This window comes from Leptosomus discolor, chromosome 2 (assembly GCF_034619465.1).
Source record: "Leptosomus discolor isolate bLepDis1 chromosome 2, bLepDis1.hap2, whole genome shotgun sequence".
NCBI lineage: Eukaryota > Metazoa > Chordata > Aves > Leptosomiformes > Leptosomidae > Leptosomus > Leptosomus discolor.
In genome coordinates, this window is record NC_141392.1 from 122,985,239 (window position 1) to 123,003,352 (window position 18,114).

General features: G+C 41.4%; 1 protein-coding gene across 1 annotated transcript in view; it reads left to right on the forward strand.

Moving 5' to 3' along the window:
* TFAP2D (transcription factor AP-2 delta) overlaps positions 1-18,114 on the forward strand; it is a 37,445-nt gene that overhangs the window by 11,213 nt on the left and 8,118 nt on the right. Inside the window, exons 4-5 of the mRNA XM_009952739.2 lie at positions 3,349-3,490; positions 10,451-10,564. Of these exons, the coding sequence (XP_009951041.2) occupies positions 3,349-3,490; positions 10,451-10,564 (256 nt within the window). The remainder of the gene's footprint in view (positions 1-3,348; positions 3,491-10,450; positions 10,565-18,114) is intronic.

Consider the following 18,114-nt stretch of genomic DNA (forward strand, 5'->3'; position numbering starts at 1 on the left):
AATCCACTTCTAAATACCAAATCGTCAGCTGCTCCACGTTCAAAATGGCACCTTTGCTCAACAACAAGATATGAGAAATTGTGTTCAGCAGAGGGTTTTCATATCCTGATATGTATTTTTATTTATAACGTGATGTTGTGATTTAGAATGTCTGCTCCTTATATCATATGGAAGTGCGTGCTTATATGAATAAACATACACAGTTCTAATGAGCATTCACAGTATATATCAACTTTCCATTCCTAGTAAAAATACATTATAAAAATATATTTAAGACATTTTTTAATTTTTTATTTCACAAAACACAATAGGTACATTTGTGTCTACATTTTTACACATCTACTTCCACAAGCAGATATGTCATTTTGTTTCTTTTTGCTCATGATTTTATCTCTTCATATAGCGTTCAATCACAATCACAATCACAATCCTGGCTTCAGGTAAAATGGACAAGTTTTATACTTTTGTGTTAATTTCTCAGATCATCAAAACAGTTTAGTATAGTTTTCTCAGCTCTAGTAGATTATATACAACGTATTTCTAAAGATAAGTTTGAATGACAATCTAGATTTTCGTTCCCTTTTTTTTATATTAAATGAAAACTTACACATTTCTGCCAGTTTGTTGTTGACCACGTTAAATAAATGCCTAAATTTCATTACATAAAGTTTTGCTTGCTTGAAGAAACCAAGACTTTTCCATAGCTAAATGTTTAAACTCTTTGCTGACTACATTCCTTGTACTGTTACTTGGGTCTGACTGGGACAGGGGTAGAGCTGTCTGGAGAATGGTAAGTCCACCAGATGACAGCTTCAAAAGGGTCGACTTTTATGTTCTTTCCATGCTGGCAGGAAAACAAACCTATCAAACGCTTCAATGGAATTTGGTTGAAAAGCAAAACCTGATGCTCTTCTGCATCTGACTTATTCTTTAAGTCTTTATTTAAGGAAGAGTAAAAGTGTAGCTGAAATAGAAATTTTGAAGCACCTCTACAGAAATTCAGAAGCTATAGCTTAAGTTTGTACCCTTTTTTGTCCTTGAAGAAGTCTGGGGAAGATGTTTTAAATACAAAACTGGCAGTCATTTACATGCCTGTTCATTCTGACTCACTGTTAACACACCACTGAAACCTATTTGAATTTCACTGAAAGTTATTTTACTTTTCCAGAAGGTGCAAACTAAGTGGAAACCGTTTCTCCTTTCAACACAGAGATAGTGGTTACTTGTTAATTTCTTTTTTTTTTTTTAAGGATACTGGAAATCATGCTTAAAAAATCCAAATAATGGAGATGATTTTGAGTATAATCTTATATTTTTACACATAAAATAGGTTACAGTTATGAAGGATGTTACCAACTGGTGTCAGCAAACAAATTCCCTGGGAGTAGTGCATGTATTTTACTAGAACCTGCATCCAATTAGCTCAGATAAACACTCAACAAAGTATTTGCTTGTGGAAACAAAATGTATTTTTCTGGTTAAAACTCCAGTGATAGAAGGGGAGACAATAAACTCTGAAAAGGTGGAGAATAGAGTCTGGAATAGAAGTTGGTGCGGGTGGTTCCTTATGCCTCACGATGTCCCTGGCACAGAACCACTGCTCCCATGGAAGTTTCTGTCTTCCTTGGCTTGGCCAGGTCTGTGCAGAGCAGACTCAGTCTTTCTGGGCATGGGGTTCATCTCATCATCTCTATATCACAGTTATATCTGTCCTCTGATGTGTTATTGTAGTCAATAGGGGGAAATCAGCACTTCTGGGTGATTAAAAATCAAATTAAATTAAATTAATAATTAAGCATTTGATTAGGTTTCTCAGAAAATCTGTGGAATCCCCATGGTTGGAAATATTCAAGACTAGGCTTGAAAATCCATGAATAACCTAATTTAAGGTCACACTTTCAACAGAAGGTGATCTGAGTTCCTTTCTAACCTGGAATTTTCTATAATGCCTCTGATCCACCTTTGCCAACTTCTTTAGTATGGGATGATACATGCTTCAAGGGCTAGCTTGTCTCCACTGATTTGAAAGTATTAGGTCAGATGTCAATACTGACATTTAATCAGAGGAATTCCACTACCCGTGTTCTCAAAGGGAAATGTTACAGATCCTGCATCCCTCCTACCTTTCACCTGGAGCATCAGCCTGGTCTCCAAAAAGCCAGGGTCCAATGCCACCTCTCATGATAGCAATCAAATACACAACTCTGAAAAAAAGAAAAATAAAATAAAACCCCTACAACATCCTAATGCCAAAACTATTCTGGAACACATCTCTCAGTCACTCATGCAGATGTGCTTCAACATACTCATCTGGTAGATGACCTATTTCTACCTTCTACAATGAGAACAGAGCAAGTGTCATCTGGAAGCGCGTATTTCCCACCAGGGAAAGACTAACATAGGCACAGATGTTCACAATGCACGCAGCTGTGCTTGGTCAGATAAATCCCACACCAAGTTTGTCGGAGTCACAGCACACAGGCCAGAGTGTTCAGTAAACCCTAAAATAAAATTCTGGGTTCTCTAAGCTAGCAGAGAGAAGCAGGTTCTTCCAGAGGCATTTGTCACCCAGCATGAAGTTGGATTATGGTGTCCATTCTCTGTAGTGAGGTAGAGAGTTGCTCGGTGCCTGCCTCTGTCACAGACTTCTCACAAAGCCCAGTCAAGCCACATAGACCCTCTGCCTTGATTTCCTCACCTATAAAACAGCAACTGTGGTCTTCATCATCATTCCTTTTTATCTTGTCAGGTCAATTTTGATTGCAATCTTTTTGGAAACAGGATTGTCTCTTGAGCTTTACTTTGGGGTCTGCTCACCTTTAGTGTGGGGCGTTCGTATTGTGCCTGCTGGCTTAACCCCTAAGCAAATATGCTGAATTTTGTTATCCCTGCAGCTTTCTCCTGGGGTAAAAGTTTATTCTTTCTTTAGAAATAGAGAAGTGAAGCACCAAAGGCTGTGCTTCAGAGCCCTTCAGACTGGCTCCACTGGCTTCCACTAATTTCCGTGCCTTAAATATCAGTGATGAACTGGGCTTACAAAACTTGAGCAGCTGCCCAGTACTTGCTGGTGGCAGTCAACAGAACTAAACTCGTGTGTCTTGACCAGTATTTTCTCATGAGAGGAACAACCTCCCTGTCTTCTGGCTGGCACCATCTAATAACTAAGCATGAGCAGTTCACATGGGCTGAAATCTGTAACTGAGATTGGGAATGATGTCTACAGAAGTGATTTGTTATTGTGTTATTATTTTTTTTAAAGACTGTAAGATACTCTGTAAGCATAATAATAATAATAATAATAATGATAACAACTCTAAAAACTAACTGACCCTTTTGGTTTGCCCACAGGGGAAGCATTACATTTGGCCAGAGATTTCGGCTACACCTGTGAAACAGAGTTCCCTGCCAAGGCGGTAGGAGAGCACATTGCCAGACAGCACATGGAACAGAAAGAGCAGACAGCAAGGAAAAAGATGATCCTAGCGACAAAGTAAGATGGGAGGGGAAACTAAAAAAGAAATCTGTCTGTCACTTCTCCATTTTGGATCTGGGAACTCGGGAAGGGAGGAGTGGGAGTACAGAGCTGGGATTGTGGTGACTGCTATCACAACAGTACTCACTGACAGCAAGTGAGAGCAATCCTCTTTAGAGATGCTGTAAGAGGAACTTTATTTACTGCAGTGAGGTTTTACTGACTATGCTCTCATTGCCTGCGGTTAAGGAGGCACATGCATCTTCTCAGATGTATTAGTTGAGAGGAGGGGACATAATTACGTGTTCAGATCTATAGGACAGAGACTGGCTTTGTCTCCTGTTTGTGTGTGAGCAGGAGATCTAAGCTTCTACTGAAGTACTAGTTATTGTGGTATAATTACCGTTAGTCTGCTGAGGGGGAGCTGGTTTGCAGAGGGACAGCTCCTCTCTGAAGGATGGAAATTGTGAGTTCCCCTGAAGTCAAAGGCACTGGAACAACGTACAGCAGCAGGGGAGCTTTGCTAAAGCCATTAAAGACACACAGAGGCACCTACCTGACTTTACTCTAAACAAGCCACTCACCTCCCTGGAGCAGTAACATCATGTTAGGATAACATTTTATCTAGGTTAATTAGCCTTGATGAGGGAGGAATTAGCCTTCATGAGCCATGGGAAATAGGAATAAATAGTCTGCATGGAACAATGTAGACCTACTCTAGGTGTGTGGTATGCCTGCATGGGGTAGCCTTGGATGTGTTCATTCTCTTCCTGCGCCTAGTGCAGTGTTACACAGGAAGGCTGCAGGAGAGCTGAGGCCAGAAACCAGAGCTCTCAAACTACCATCTCAGTGTTGGAAATGTCTGGAAATCATCCAGGCTGGGATATATCCATCAGAAAGGAATCACCCTGCAGTAGGGGAGAAGGCTGACCAGCAGCAGGATTGTCCTTTGTATCCAAACATCCTTCTGCTTTATCTGTTTGTGAGGAATGGCATTCCTGGGCTTGGTGTCCTTCTTGTGTCCAGGGATTTTTGCCCTGAAGGTGACACAGAGACAATGTGCATTGAAACATCTCCCGCCTGTGAATCCTTTGGATATAGCCTGTGATTCTTCCCTGGGGTGATAAGCAGAGCACCATGTGGCTCAGGGGGCATTTGCTGGTTGTGAAGGTGATGAGAAACCTCTCACATCATGCTCCTAAGTCCCTTGTAGATTAAAAGGAATAATGTAAGTGGAATATGATCTTATTCTTACCTACATCCACATTTGGTTTAAGGGCCCAAGGGGTTTCAGAGACATGAAAATAAACCATCTGGCAAGAAGCAGCTCCTCACTGCAAGCTGTGTCTCCCCATTGCTGTATAGCCCATCAACAATCTGCCCCCCTAACTATGTAAGAGCTGATTGTACTGCAGCGCAACCTAAACTAGAGTTAAGACTGCAAGTTGCCACAGTTGGAGGATTTGCCCCATCTATGAAGAGTTATTCGGACGTACGACACAAATCTTCGCCCTTCTTTTCTGGCTCTAGTGAGAGATCATTTCACCATGGGTTGTAATGATCAGGGAGTAACTGTTATGTCCTACCTTCAAAGGCTGTCCCACCGAGGGACACATAAAAGTCTCACTACCCTTTCTCACTACTCCATACCTACTTTCCCACGCTCCTTTACTACCGAGATGGGAGGTCATGGGCATTCATTACTCCTAACCCCCACGAACTTTGGGCTTGTAGGTTGTTATCCTGCATTTGTAAGGAACAAAATTACTTTTTATCCACTCTCATCAGTTAAAAGCACCAGTAAATTGATCAGAGAAGTCTATCGATAATACAAAATTAGGCCATACCCTACTGCAGAGTGTTTGTTACAGGGACAGATGGGTCAATGTGTGTGCTACTACTGCCCTCTCCTGCCTGGAAGGAGAACAGTGATTCACAGACCAGTCCTGTCCAGGTACTACGGGAGACACAGGTCCATGACATCATAATACTAGCATGGTATTTCCCAGGCATGCTTCCATGTCTCTCATAGTAGGTACTGTAGTCATTTGTTGGGAGTTTCAATTATTCACTAGGCATACATAAGCTCCAGGTCTATAATTTCAATAATTTCACAACTGCCCTGCCTCATGCACTTGTGACATATGACACCAGAAAAAGTGGTGGATTGTTATGCTGCCACTGAAAACAACACTGAAATTCCAAGGTTGTAAAATCACTCAAGACAAGCTTTGCCTATAGAAAGAACTGGAGTGCCATTGCCTGTGTGTGTTGCCACTGTCCACTCTGGGACAGAGCCAGAAGCCTGTAGAAGTGTGCCTTTGGCAGAACCGGTGAGGTCTTCCACTTGGTGCGGTCTTGAGAAAAAATAAGGGAAAAGAACAATATTATTTCCACAATTCCTAGTGTACAGGTGAAATTCCATTCTGGATTCAGACATTCAACTTTGATGGCTTGATTCAGTTACTCAAAGATAGGCACCTACTGCCATTTGGGCCGAACAGGATTATCCAACTGGTTACCAGCTGCTTCTCCAGAAGCCCACAGGTCTCTTTTTGTTAATGTGTTGTGTCTGCCAGTTATTATGGATGTCTTGGGTACTACATATCTATGTGTGGGTAACTAAGTAGAGCCCTTAATATCTACAGTGCAGAAGTTTCTGGTTTCCAGTAAGAGCTCCCAGTGTTACCAAGGGCATTTATACCTTGTAATCAAGCAGTCACCCACCCTGAATGGACGTAGCTCAGCTGCCATGTACAGAACTGCGGCCCATGGGCTAGTGAAGGCTAAAGACTGCTACTTTAGGTGACAACAACCCTCTTTAACACATGGAGACAACTGAACTTAAAGTAATGCTTTATTCACTGCACAGCTCAGCCCTACCTAGTCTGAGGCTATGTTGATAGTAATATAGTGAATGAAATCAGGATCATTTTCTATCATGGAATAAACCATGTTCATTGTGTTAAACTAATTGACCTCTCAAAACTACCTCTTGGAAATGGTGTCTCACATCTGCTAACTCAGGACCTGCCTAGGACAGTGCTAGTTGATGCAACAAGATGGCCTCATGGCCTGTTCTAACAATTTGATGGTTTAGACAATGAAGAATCAGAGCCTTACTTGACAGTTATCACAGGAAGAAATGATTGGGCTGTGTAGACAGTATACAGTGCTGAACACAAGTGATAGCAAGGGCAGGGTAGGAGTGAAGCACGCTTTGGTTAAAAAATGGAAAGATAGGAAATGGGTAAACAATGGGAGAAGCCATTCTATCATTCTCTTTCTCTGCACTCACCTTCTTTGACTGAGTAGGTGATGGTCTGGGCACTCCAGAGCAAGATGCTAAAAAACAAAAAAAGACCAAATTGTCATGTTTCTGGCCAAAGGGTTATGATACTGGCCTATTAACTCTAGACTCTTCAGAAAGACTTCAGGAGATGCCTATGCAATCTGCACAGAAATAAAAAATGGTTTTAGAGGGTTTTTAAGCCTGAGGTAATTCATCTTGCAGAGTTGTGGGAGACCCTGAATGGCTTCACAACAGGGGACAGAACCTCATCAGGTTTCAGCTAGGACAGATGTAGGACTGCTGAAGGCCACATCAATAATTCCACTTGATGGAGAGGCACACCGTCCTATGGGAAATATCACAGAGTATGGCAGTGCAAGGCCTTCCACATGAGACAGAGGGACAGATATACACACACTCACATGGACCAAAACAGAATAGTGTGAATAACAATTTTATTGTGAGGTTGCTTAGAGCCCTTACAGGATAATCAACATGTGGACCATGACACTGTGTGCTCAACTTGCTAGTTTTCTGAAAAGTAGCTCTGAGACTGGGTGCACAGGACCTGTTGAGTACCTCTCTGATATCTGGCCTTTGGACACCTGGGAGCTCCGCTACACTTGGAATACATCAGACTCATGGGCACACATTTGCCTCACTGTTGCACTCATCACAAGATGTTTGCTTTGGCTACTGCTAGGGATAAGATCATAGACTAGACAGGCTCTTGTTCTAATCCAGTACAGAGCTTTTTATCTTTTCCTGATCATTTACTGGAACATCTGACCATCTGTCACAAATCACCAGGTACCTCCCTTGCAGGAGCGACCAGGACTTCTTTTTTGTTAATCTGTGGCCTCTAAGACAGCATAACCATCTTTCTTTGCTTTTTCAAAGTCACAGTCCAACTCAGCAAATAACTGTCAGCCTCTCTCCCTGTCAGTACCCCAGGTGATGTTTTATTGGTACTGGAGGCTCTGAGACACCACTTTGCCTAGAAATCTCCTTGAAAAAAAAAAAAAAAAAAAGTAGGTTACTGCCTTTTACAGGTTTTCATGTATAATAAAAAAGTTTTTTCTTTTCTTTCAATCTGCCAACATTCAGTAAAGACTTTTGACATGTGAAGATAGAAGGGAACTTAATTGCACACTTGGTTCTGACACTTTTCTTTGTCAAAATATAAGAACTTTTAAGATTAACTTTTTTCAACAGGTAGAAAGTAGAGGTTGGAGGAAGGAGAGAAGAGCGGTGTTGACAGGGCCGACTGGGGATAGTAGATTGTTTAGAAGCCAAAATGACTGACTGTTTTCAGTTGTTGAAAGGAACTGTTTTTCCTCTAAGGACCTGATTCATTAAAACTGTATGTTACATTTACATACATTTCTGCTGAATACCTCTCTTTGCCTGAAAGGCTAAGACGATGCTGTCTTTTCAAGCAGTCAGTGTCTAGGTCCATACAGATGACAAGTGTTTACAGAAATCAGGCTTGGACGAAGTCCAGGAGCACAGCAGGAAATAGTTTTCTGCATCTCCTCTCCTCTTAGTCAAAAGAGAGCTATGGTATCCAATCTATGTCCACAACTCACAGAACAGTGATATAATGAAGGGTAAAAAACAGGTTAGTATAGTTTACTTGCTATAAGTCAGCAACGGAGAACCTTCTAAAGACTAAGAAGCCGAGTTTACCCACTTATTTTCCACTATGCCCTTGTTCCAAAGGACAAAAGTTACAAGTTGATAATGAAGAACTCAAACTTTATCTAGGACTAAATGTGCAAAGAGTCTTCTAACAGAAATCACAGACCACAGAGATGCTCTTTAGTATTAGAAATTGGCCTCAGGCACAGTGATTGCAGCTAAGCTAACAGCGCAAACCATGCATGCACTGAGCCATCAGACTGCAATTGTCCATATTTTTAAAATGTTAGAATGTCTTCTAGAACTCTCCCAAATATATTTTGGGCATGTTCTGGGAGATAATCCACATCAGGGTACATTCTCAAGAAGCCACCCTGTTTAGGAGTCTAGAGGAGTGTAACTGTATGGAACTTATCAGACAGTGACAATTTTCATGAGGGTATGAGGATGACCCCTGACACCGCATACTCTACTAGGTGACACTGTTTATTAGGTTATATGTAGTCACTTTGACCAGTATTAAGTCAATCCAACTAAGTCAGGCTAGTATCAGGAAACCCAGCTGAGTGTCCTGATCGTCTGGCAGGCATCACGCCCTCCTAACTCTACATTAAATGTCTATATTTCCAATATAGTCAAGGGAGAATGATATGCTCCTTTGGAGAAGTCCTGAGAGAGAGATCCAGATACCTCTCCTTTTTTAATTAACTGTATCATAAGCCAATTAAAAGGAAGTGGTGTCTCTATTCATCCATGATCCAGATAGTACTCTTTGACGACATGCATTAAATGGAGCTGATTTGGTATCTTTTTAAAAAAATACATTGGTAGAATATTCCTAGACTAATTTTGCAAACTGGCCCAGTACAACAGTATCACAAGAATGAAAAGGCCTTGTTTTCAGGTCTCTCCTAGTGTTAAGTGCCATATAAATGTATCCCAGGGGATATTTTTAATCTCCAGGTGCTGAGGCATCCTGAGAAACCTGAGGGAAGGCCTGAGAGAGAGAGGAAAGACAACAAGACCACCCATCCTTTCAAAAGAAGTTGGGCTAGTATGCTGGTGGGAGACCAGGCAAGGCACAGCCTGAGTTCCCGTTGCAAGGTGCTGAACTGTGGTCCCAGGTCCTACTTGCTGAACGTGTGTGTTTACCGGGAAACCATCATCGAGAAAAAGTGTAGATGATGGCATTTGCCTCGCTTCCCTGTCTGTTGTGCAGGCACTGACAGCTGAGTGAGTCACTGAGCATTCCTACAGTCACCAGAGAGAAAGAGGCGCTGTTAGGATGCAAGTCCTCTGGACTGCTGTGGACGTCTACTTCAGGCTGCCTGATACATGCTAGAAATGTAAAACAACTTAATGAATGTTCCAATAGCAAATTTAAATACTGCTGCTGGAATGAATTCTTACTCTGGGCAGATCTGTGGGAGAGGTCTCAGTTGAGGATCCAACAGTTCTTCTGCCCCAGACTCTAAAAAGAAGCAGAGTACAGACACAAATGGAAACTAGGAGAGCAAAGGTAGCATTTTCCTTCACAGCTACTAGTGCTCCATTTGCCTTGGAGCTGCGGGTCAAGAAGACAGGGCTAAAATAGCTGGGATTTCTGCTTGCAAATAAATGAATGCACACAAGCAAATACAAAAGCAGTAGTGATTTTACACAAAGTCTTCACACATGTTCTAATGCTAGTTCATCATATTCTTCAACCGTAATCCTTTCTTCTAATGTAGGTGAGCTAAGCCAGACTTAACACTGTCAAACTGGGTCCAATTCAGGAGAGAAATCACGTTTTTAGATGTTAATGTTAATATGGTTCCAGAGGGGAGCTATTCCTGTTCAAGAGACTCTGTATGTCGCTGGCACAGAGAATTTGGGGCAGGGAAGCAAGAGGGGGATTAGTTTGCCTTTAATTTCTTTGACAATGCTTCTGACAAACATTTCTGTCATGAATAAGATCACTCAGGGTAAGGTGACAGTGTTATGGGAATCAGCTTTATGTAAAGGCTTACACCTGTCTTATTTAAGGATTTCCACTTTCCTTTTAGACAAATATGTAAAGAATTTCAAGACCTTCTAAGTCAAGACAGATCACCCCTCGGATCCTCCAGACCAACTCCAATATTAGACCTTGACATCCAGAGACATTTAACACATTTCAGGTATGATTTTGAAAGAGAAACAGTTAACTAAAATCCATACTTTTGGTAAAGATTACATATGATGTTATAATGATATTTTTTTCCTTACCTGGAAGAATATAATGTCCATAATCCCTCTGTTATCTGTGCCTACTAAAAGCAATGTTTGCTCAGCAATGTAGTTCCAGCTAGCTGCATTACCCTGCTTCTAGGACCACAGTCTGAGTAAGTCATTTTCTACATCTGCTGGCCAAATCTCCTCATCTGGCCAGAAAGTTGTCTTGTGCTAGATGTGAGCCAAATCACAAGCCAGTCACAAAGTGGGTGGTCCAGAAATGTAGAAACTCAAGTTCAGAACCAAAATAACAATATAGATAAAATAAAGTAGCAATAAAAGAAGGGACAGTTATGCTGCATCCTTACCAATTAGCTAACTAGTTCCAGAGCATCCTCTGTGCTACTGAGACCATTTGACACCATCTTACCATGACAATACTATTAAGTCTTTGGCCTCCAAAACAGAGTGACCTCAAAGCACACTACCCACTGGAACAGTCTTACTGCCCTAATTCCTGAACACTACCCTGGAAAGGTCTGAGAGAATGCAAGCTCATTCAGACTAAAAAGCCAGAGACTGGTAATATATTTAGACTCGGCTCTTGGGCCCATGCCCTAACATTGTATAATTTATGGGTGTAGACAGCCTAAGAAGCTGTTATGAAGACAAGGACCCATGGTACATGCATGCCAAGTCCAACCTTCATCAGAATCTTATCCAAGTTATGGGTAAAAATGTAGACGATTTGGGATCAGAAAGTTTTATTATCCCAGGAGTTGCTGTGCAATTTCACTATTTTGCTTCAGGCTATGTGCTAGGTACAGTCAAGAGTGAGACGGGAAATTCCAGAAGGCCACTCTGAAATAGTGGGGTCAGCTGAGATATTTATCAAAGATAAATGTGATGAAACATCCTAGAGGTGTTCCTGTCTTTACTCAGACCACAGAGGGGAATACATGACTAGCTGAGGCTACACATTTGTATTTTTTTTCTAACCATTAGCTGATACCTGAAAAAAATCAACATATAAAGAACTGTTCCAGAATGTTGTTTACAGACCACAACACCAAGCAGGTTCATTAGACCTACAAAGCCTTAGAATGATGTTGCATATTCTTTAGCACAGCCAGCTGAGCGACTCTTCATTCGTTGGCTGTACCAACAATTTTTGCGCCCCAACATTCCAACGTCTTTTAGTTATTAAAATTCTTATAGAGCAATGTTTAGTCCCTCAGACTTTGAATGGAATCCAATGCCCACCATCCCACTTCTTCCATCTAGCTGTTGGAGGGTGGAGAGAGGCAAGGATAATGCCTAGTCTGCAAATGCACATGTTCCCATTTGTTCTTATACATACCTGTGTGCATCCTATGCATAGACGAACACATCTAGACAACCCCACTCCTATTCTCATGTAGTGATGTGCACACACATACACATGCCTCTTACATCTATGTATACTTTGCCTTGTACACACACACTCCAAAATACCTAACTACACTTGCACACCAAGGGAGACATATTTGTACAGGATGCTCATCAAGGAATTTTAATGGGCTATCTAGGCTTGTGGAAAAATAGATAATTCCCCATTACATGCACACAAAGTAAATGTGATACAAGGCAGCTAATCCCCAAGGATTCCTGTGTTTAAAGAAGAAATAGCAGTCAGGATAAAATGCTGAAGGCTTCAGCTACAAAAGCTGTCAACTGGTACAGCTCCCATCCCTCTTTCTTTGCCGCACTTCAGTAGGTTGGGGTACAAACCTTCTGTAGGCAGATCCTGGATCATTCAGTACTTTCTTTCATGCCTGCTGTAGACAATAAGTGTTGGACTGAAGATGGGCTCCTAGAAGAGCACAGGTCTTGATCCTACACAGATGCTTCCCTGGGCTTAAATTAGACAGCCTTCTCAGATTGTGCTTGGGGAATGATGAGTAGTACTGCCAGACCCAGAGGCTGAGCTCAGACCATATTCCTCTTCCATCTATTGTAGAGAAGCTGAGGTCAGATCCAGCTTCTGACCCAGACTTATAACTCTACTCATCTACATACGGGTGCCTCCATTTCAGCCACGTGTATATCTTTTGCTATAGTCTCTAGGGTTCTCATCTGCACAGCCTGTGAAATCTGCGTTACAATTAAGCAGTCCTAACATAGACATCTACATTAGTGTGACTCAAATTTCTCTCTAAACTGCATTGACTGAACAGCCTGGTCTAGATCTCCAGCTGAATGGGAGCATAGCCAACCAGTAGTACACACTAGATACTTAATATTGTAAATAGCTAAATCTAGTGTAGGAAAAAAAAAAATCATTATTCCCATTGCCTAGATCTGGAAGCCTTCACAGCTAGGTCATCCTGCAGCTACTTGCCTTATTGAGATTAAATATCACAGAAGGCACTTAAATCTGTCTCAGATGCCAGAGAAGATGCAAGAATGCAACTCACTATGTTTTCCAGGAGCATTAAGTATTTTCTCAGTGAAGATTTCAACACAGACTGCTCTAACCAGTCACTTGGTTTCTCTGTCTTTCTGTGAGGGATGAGCCTCAGACTGAACCAACCTCTGTCACAGGAAAATTGTACCTGATCAGTTGGGGATGAGAGAAGAGGAAGAAATTCTTGGTACCTCAACATACAGAGAAAGTCCTTGTAACACAGGAGCAACAAGCTCACTGTTGTCTGAGGCACAGCACAGCCTTCTTACTGGTCAGAAGCACAAATAGCTGTTTATCATTATATGTCAGTTGGAAATAATTTCATAAAAAGATGTTGAAAGCATCTGCCTAACAAAGCACATGGCCAACACTAATTCAAATATCCAAAGTACATTGGCCTCCATGTGCCTGATCATGGGCCCCACCTATGATCAGATTTCCAAGAGCCAGCTGTCTTTTATTTCTTTATTTATCATTATTTATTACAGTGAAATGAACACAATTATCATGTATCTATATCTATAGATGAAGAACCTTGTAACTGTATGCCAGAGAAGGATTTGACCTTCATACCATCGTCACTGTCAAATACTCTGATGACATCTATGATAGTCAGAGTCTAAAACTGGACTGTCTTTAACAAGTGGCTGGTCCTGATTGTACATATGAAATTAACGTTATTTATGACCAAAATGCCCAATAGCTGTTGGTACTCTGCAAATAGGTCTTGCAGAGGAGACATAAATCTAAAGCAGTGACTCCATACTGTTATCACAAATTTTGTAACATGCTTTTTCAATAGTGAAATTTTCATCTTCATCTCTATCTATATACCAGAACTGTGGGCTTTGTCACAATAAATTCTCTGTCTCTATGCTGCATAAATCTCTAGATTGGAACGGGGCCAAAATGTTACATTTGGCAAGGACAAGCCGTAGTCTTTCACTGAAATCTCCAACAAGGGTTTGTGAATGTTTTTAGCATAAATATAGCATGTTTTTCAACCATTATCCAATATGAGCTGATTTTTGATTGTGGGAAATCTCATATAGTTTCATAGAGATTTAATATAACAAGAAGAGGTTCAGAAATTCTGCCTTGTAAACGATAATCAAGACAGCAAAGAGATTACAAGATTAAAAGTTGGTATTTTATACATATATGTATATGCTTATGCCATATCATGTCAGAAAGTTGAAGAGATATTTTTATGACCAGTAAAATTCAAAGGAATCACACAAATGTCTATTATTAGAATAAATTCTAAGATAATGAAAGACTTTTTGAAGACCTATAATACCTGACACCTACAGTGTAATGCAGCCTCTATTACCTTGGGGTAAAAGGGAGTTTTCTTTAGGAATAAATTACCCTACAGATCGTAAATGTAGAGTTATGTGCTCCACTTGCTCATGGATTTTATTACTTGCTCAACATTAATAATTAAGGCAAGGGTTCATAAACTGGCACAGGTCAGATTGAAGCAATGTTTCCCATTTCCTCTGTTTTAAAACTTCAAGCTCACACTTCTCGCTGAAGTTTTTCCACTGACTCCCACTTCATCAAGATCTGTAAACTTGTGTCCAAGCTGAAGTAAGGATAGTCCCCATGAAGTGATCAGAATTGCTGGGTTTACTCAAACCCCAAACTCAAAGTTCATGTAAAGCATAAACCAGGGAAAATCTTCAAAGGAGCTGCAGTGATCTTGAAAACTGCTGAGTTTTGCACAACTTTACCAGATACAGGAAAACCAGAGGCTCTTCTACACCTCTGGTACAATCATATTTGTGCAGCTGCTCACCAAGATGTCCATCCGACCTGAATACAGAAAACTTAATGCTGCATGAAGAATGATTTCCCAATACTGTTTGATCATGAACAGACAACTCTGTAGAGCCTTACATTCATAGCAGCAAATATTGTGCACTACCTGTGCCAGGGTAATATTGTGTATGCTTTATTCAAGGTTTATCCTTTTTCAACACATTTTGGAATATCTTACTGCGAAGAAGTGATACAGATATTAGTAAATAAAAGTAGGGCCAGGACAAGGCATATATCGGCTGCCAGTGCTGCTTTTTTTTCAGAATTCCTGGAGTTTTGTTGTTTGGTCTAACTAGCACTGTCCCAAATTATTCCTGGGCACAGTGGCACAAATATACCACTAATATATAGATTGCTTGAGTGTTGAGGGAAGCACCAGCCCTTATTACAGCCCAGTTAGGTGCCTTACCTGTGCTATAAATAGTATACTAAGATTTAAAGAAGTACAGCCTTGTCAGGGATGGATCATAAGCCACCAACCTCACGGGTCGTGTTGGGGCAGGTCTGCTTTCTAAGCATATACACAAGTGTGGGTTCAAGAAGGATCAAAGAAGGATCATAGAGTCATAGGTAATATGTTGTAGGGCTACCCAAGCTGTCTTTCAGCTTCTTTGATTCCTTCATGATAAATGCAGAGGAGCAAGTGAAATAATCCTGTGGGTTGTATCTGGTCTGAAAGCTACCACTTGAGCTATGCTGTCCCCAGTTTCGGAAGACAGAATCAGCATTAAACCACAGGGTGAACAAGAAAACCCTGGAAAAGTCAATTTCCATTACTAAGTGTGGAGGCTTTTTGTCCAGATACATGGGTGTCTCTTTGTTGTCCTCTAAAGGATGATCTGTGTAAATGCATTTATGAGTCTATTACAGCAGAGAGCAAGGTCAGCACATCAGTGATAGAAAAGAACACAAAAGTTTCTATAGCTTTAATGAGAGGAACCTGTTTCTCTCACCCTTTGCTTTCAAAATGGATTGAGCATCAGGAAAGGGAGAGCAAGAAAGTGAGAGAGAAAGAAAGAAAGCACAAGAAAGAAAAAAGAAAGATAAAAAGAGAATATGTAGATAAACCTCAGTTTCTTTTAAAAAGTGTTTTATTACTTATAATTCAGAGGTCTTCTCCCCAAAACCCCACAGAATCACAGAATCACAGAATTGCAGAATGTTAGGGGTTGGAAGGGACATTGAAAGATCATGTAGTCCAACCCCCTGCCAGAGCAGGACCACCTAGAGCAAGTCACACAGGAACTTGTCCAGAAGGGTTTTGAATGTCTCCAGAGAAGGAGGCTCCACAACCTCTCTGGGCAGCCTGTTCCAGTGCTCTGTCACCCTCACAGTGAAAAAAATTTTCCTTAACTTAATGTGGAACCCCCTATACTCCAGCTTGCACCTGTTGCCCCTTGTCCTATCATTGGACTTCACCAAGAAGAGCCCGGCTCCATCCTCCTGACACTCACCCTTTACGTATTTATAACCATTGATGAGGTCACCCCTCAGTCTCCTCTGCCCCAAGCTGAACAGACCCAGCTCCCTCAGCCTTTCATCATAAGGGAGATGTTCCACACCCTTCATCATCTTTATGGCTCTGCGCTGTACTCTTTCCAGCAGTTCCCCGTCCTTCTTAAACTGAGGGGCCCAGAACTGGACACACTATTCCAGATGCAGTCTCACTGGGGCAGAGGAGAGGGGGAGGAGAACCTCCCTCGACCTACTGACCGTACACCTTCTAATACACCCCAGGATGCCTGTGTAGATGTGCATGCATTTGTATATGCAAGAGGGAAAAGCTAGTTTTTTAATTTTTCCTGAAACTTTAACAATATTCAAATCCTACTGATGTCAGTAAAGCTGAGATTTCATCTTTCATTATTTTTTTCAGGACAGAAAGCTTATACAAATCTGGCTTTAACATTGTAAGTTGGTTGGGTTTGGATTCAGATCAGGTAAAAGGGCCTAGTTTCATTCTCAGTGAAACTGAGAGACAGGTCTCAACTATCCAAGGTGATGGGAGGGAAGAGGGTGTTGGAATATATAAAAGAAGCAAAAAGATGGATGTAAACAAAGCACATATATAAGGCTTTCAGAATAATTGACTTTAGAAAAGCCTGGAAATGGTGAACAGGGCAATCCTGACCTACAGCACATGAAGACAATCCTTCCTGGAGACACAAGATCTCTGAGACACACACTCAGAGACTATATGGTGCACGTAGTTGGGATGGCTGATGGTGAAGCCTTGGATAACCCCCAACACCCATAATCCCACCACTAACTCAGCAGAGCTGAATGGTGACATTGCAGGCCAGCAGGTTCTTCGACTGGATCTGGAGCAATGTTAACCAGCACAATCATCAAGCCCAGTCCTTTTCCTGTTAATGGCATGCAGGTAGATCTGAAGCATGTCAGGATGGGAAATGGTTGGGATTAATTTGCATGTCACTCATCTCTGTAGTATTTTTGCACTTCCCAGACATTTAGTGCATCCAACTCTCCCCACAGCAGAGAACCAGACCAGATGAACCATTTTCAGTTGTATAGATCCCTGCTGTGAAAAAGGGAAATGCTTCTGTCATGTTTCAGAGAAGGAACAGAGACATGTAAAATGTAAAAATTAAGGACCCCCCCAAAAGATACATGCAAACCAATCTAATAAACTGTGTGAGTATGGTCCTGGACATTGGAACACAATTATCTGTAATGTTTGATTACTGATGGTTCCTTGTACGTACTTGGCCTAGACCAGCTCTTTCTGTCTCAGACACAAGTCAGCCTTATCTCAGTCAAGAGGATGTTCTCAGTTGGAAACTTAGATAAGGCCACTACTTTACAGGTGAAAATCCTTGAATAATGGACATAAGGCCAGGCTATGCTAGATCACTCATGATCCGAGGAGGAGTTTTGGCACTCTTCACTTTGCTAATGCAGGTATAGGTGACTAAAGGTATCCCCTAGCTTCAGTTTAAGAACCTTATGGTGATTCACCTGCCTGGTGAAACTAGGGATCTAGGGTCATTTTAGGTGTAAAAGGACATTCTGTCTCACATTCATCTGCCGCCCCTTCATTTCAAGAGTCTTTTGTGATTCCTGCATCACATCTACCAACCTTATAGATATTCTAAATGTCCCATGGCGTCTCTGGTGGCATGGGTGAACCTGAATGTTCACTTTCCATCCCTCCTCTTGAAGCTGCTCCCTTTCACAGAGGCTGGATTGAGAATGAGAGCCCATGAGTGTTGTTAACTAAGGTAG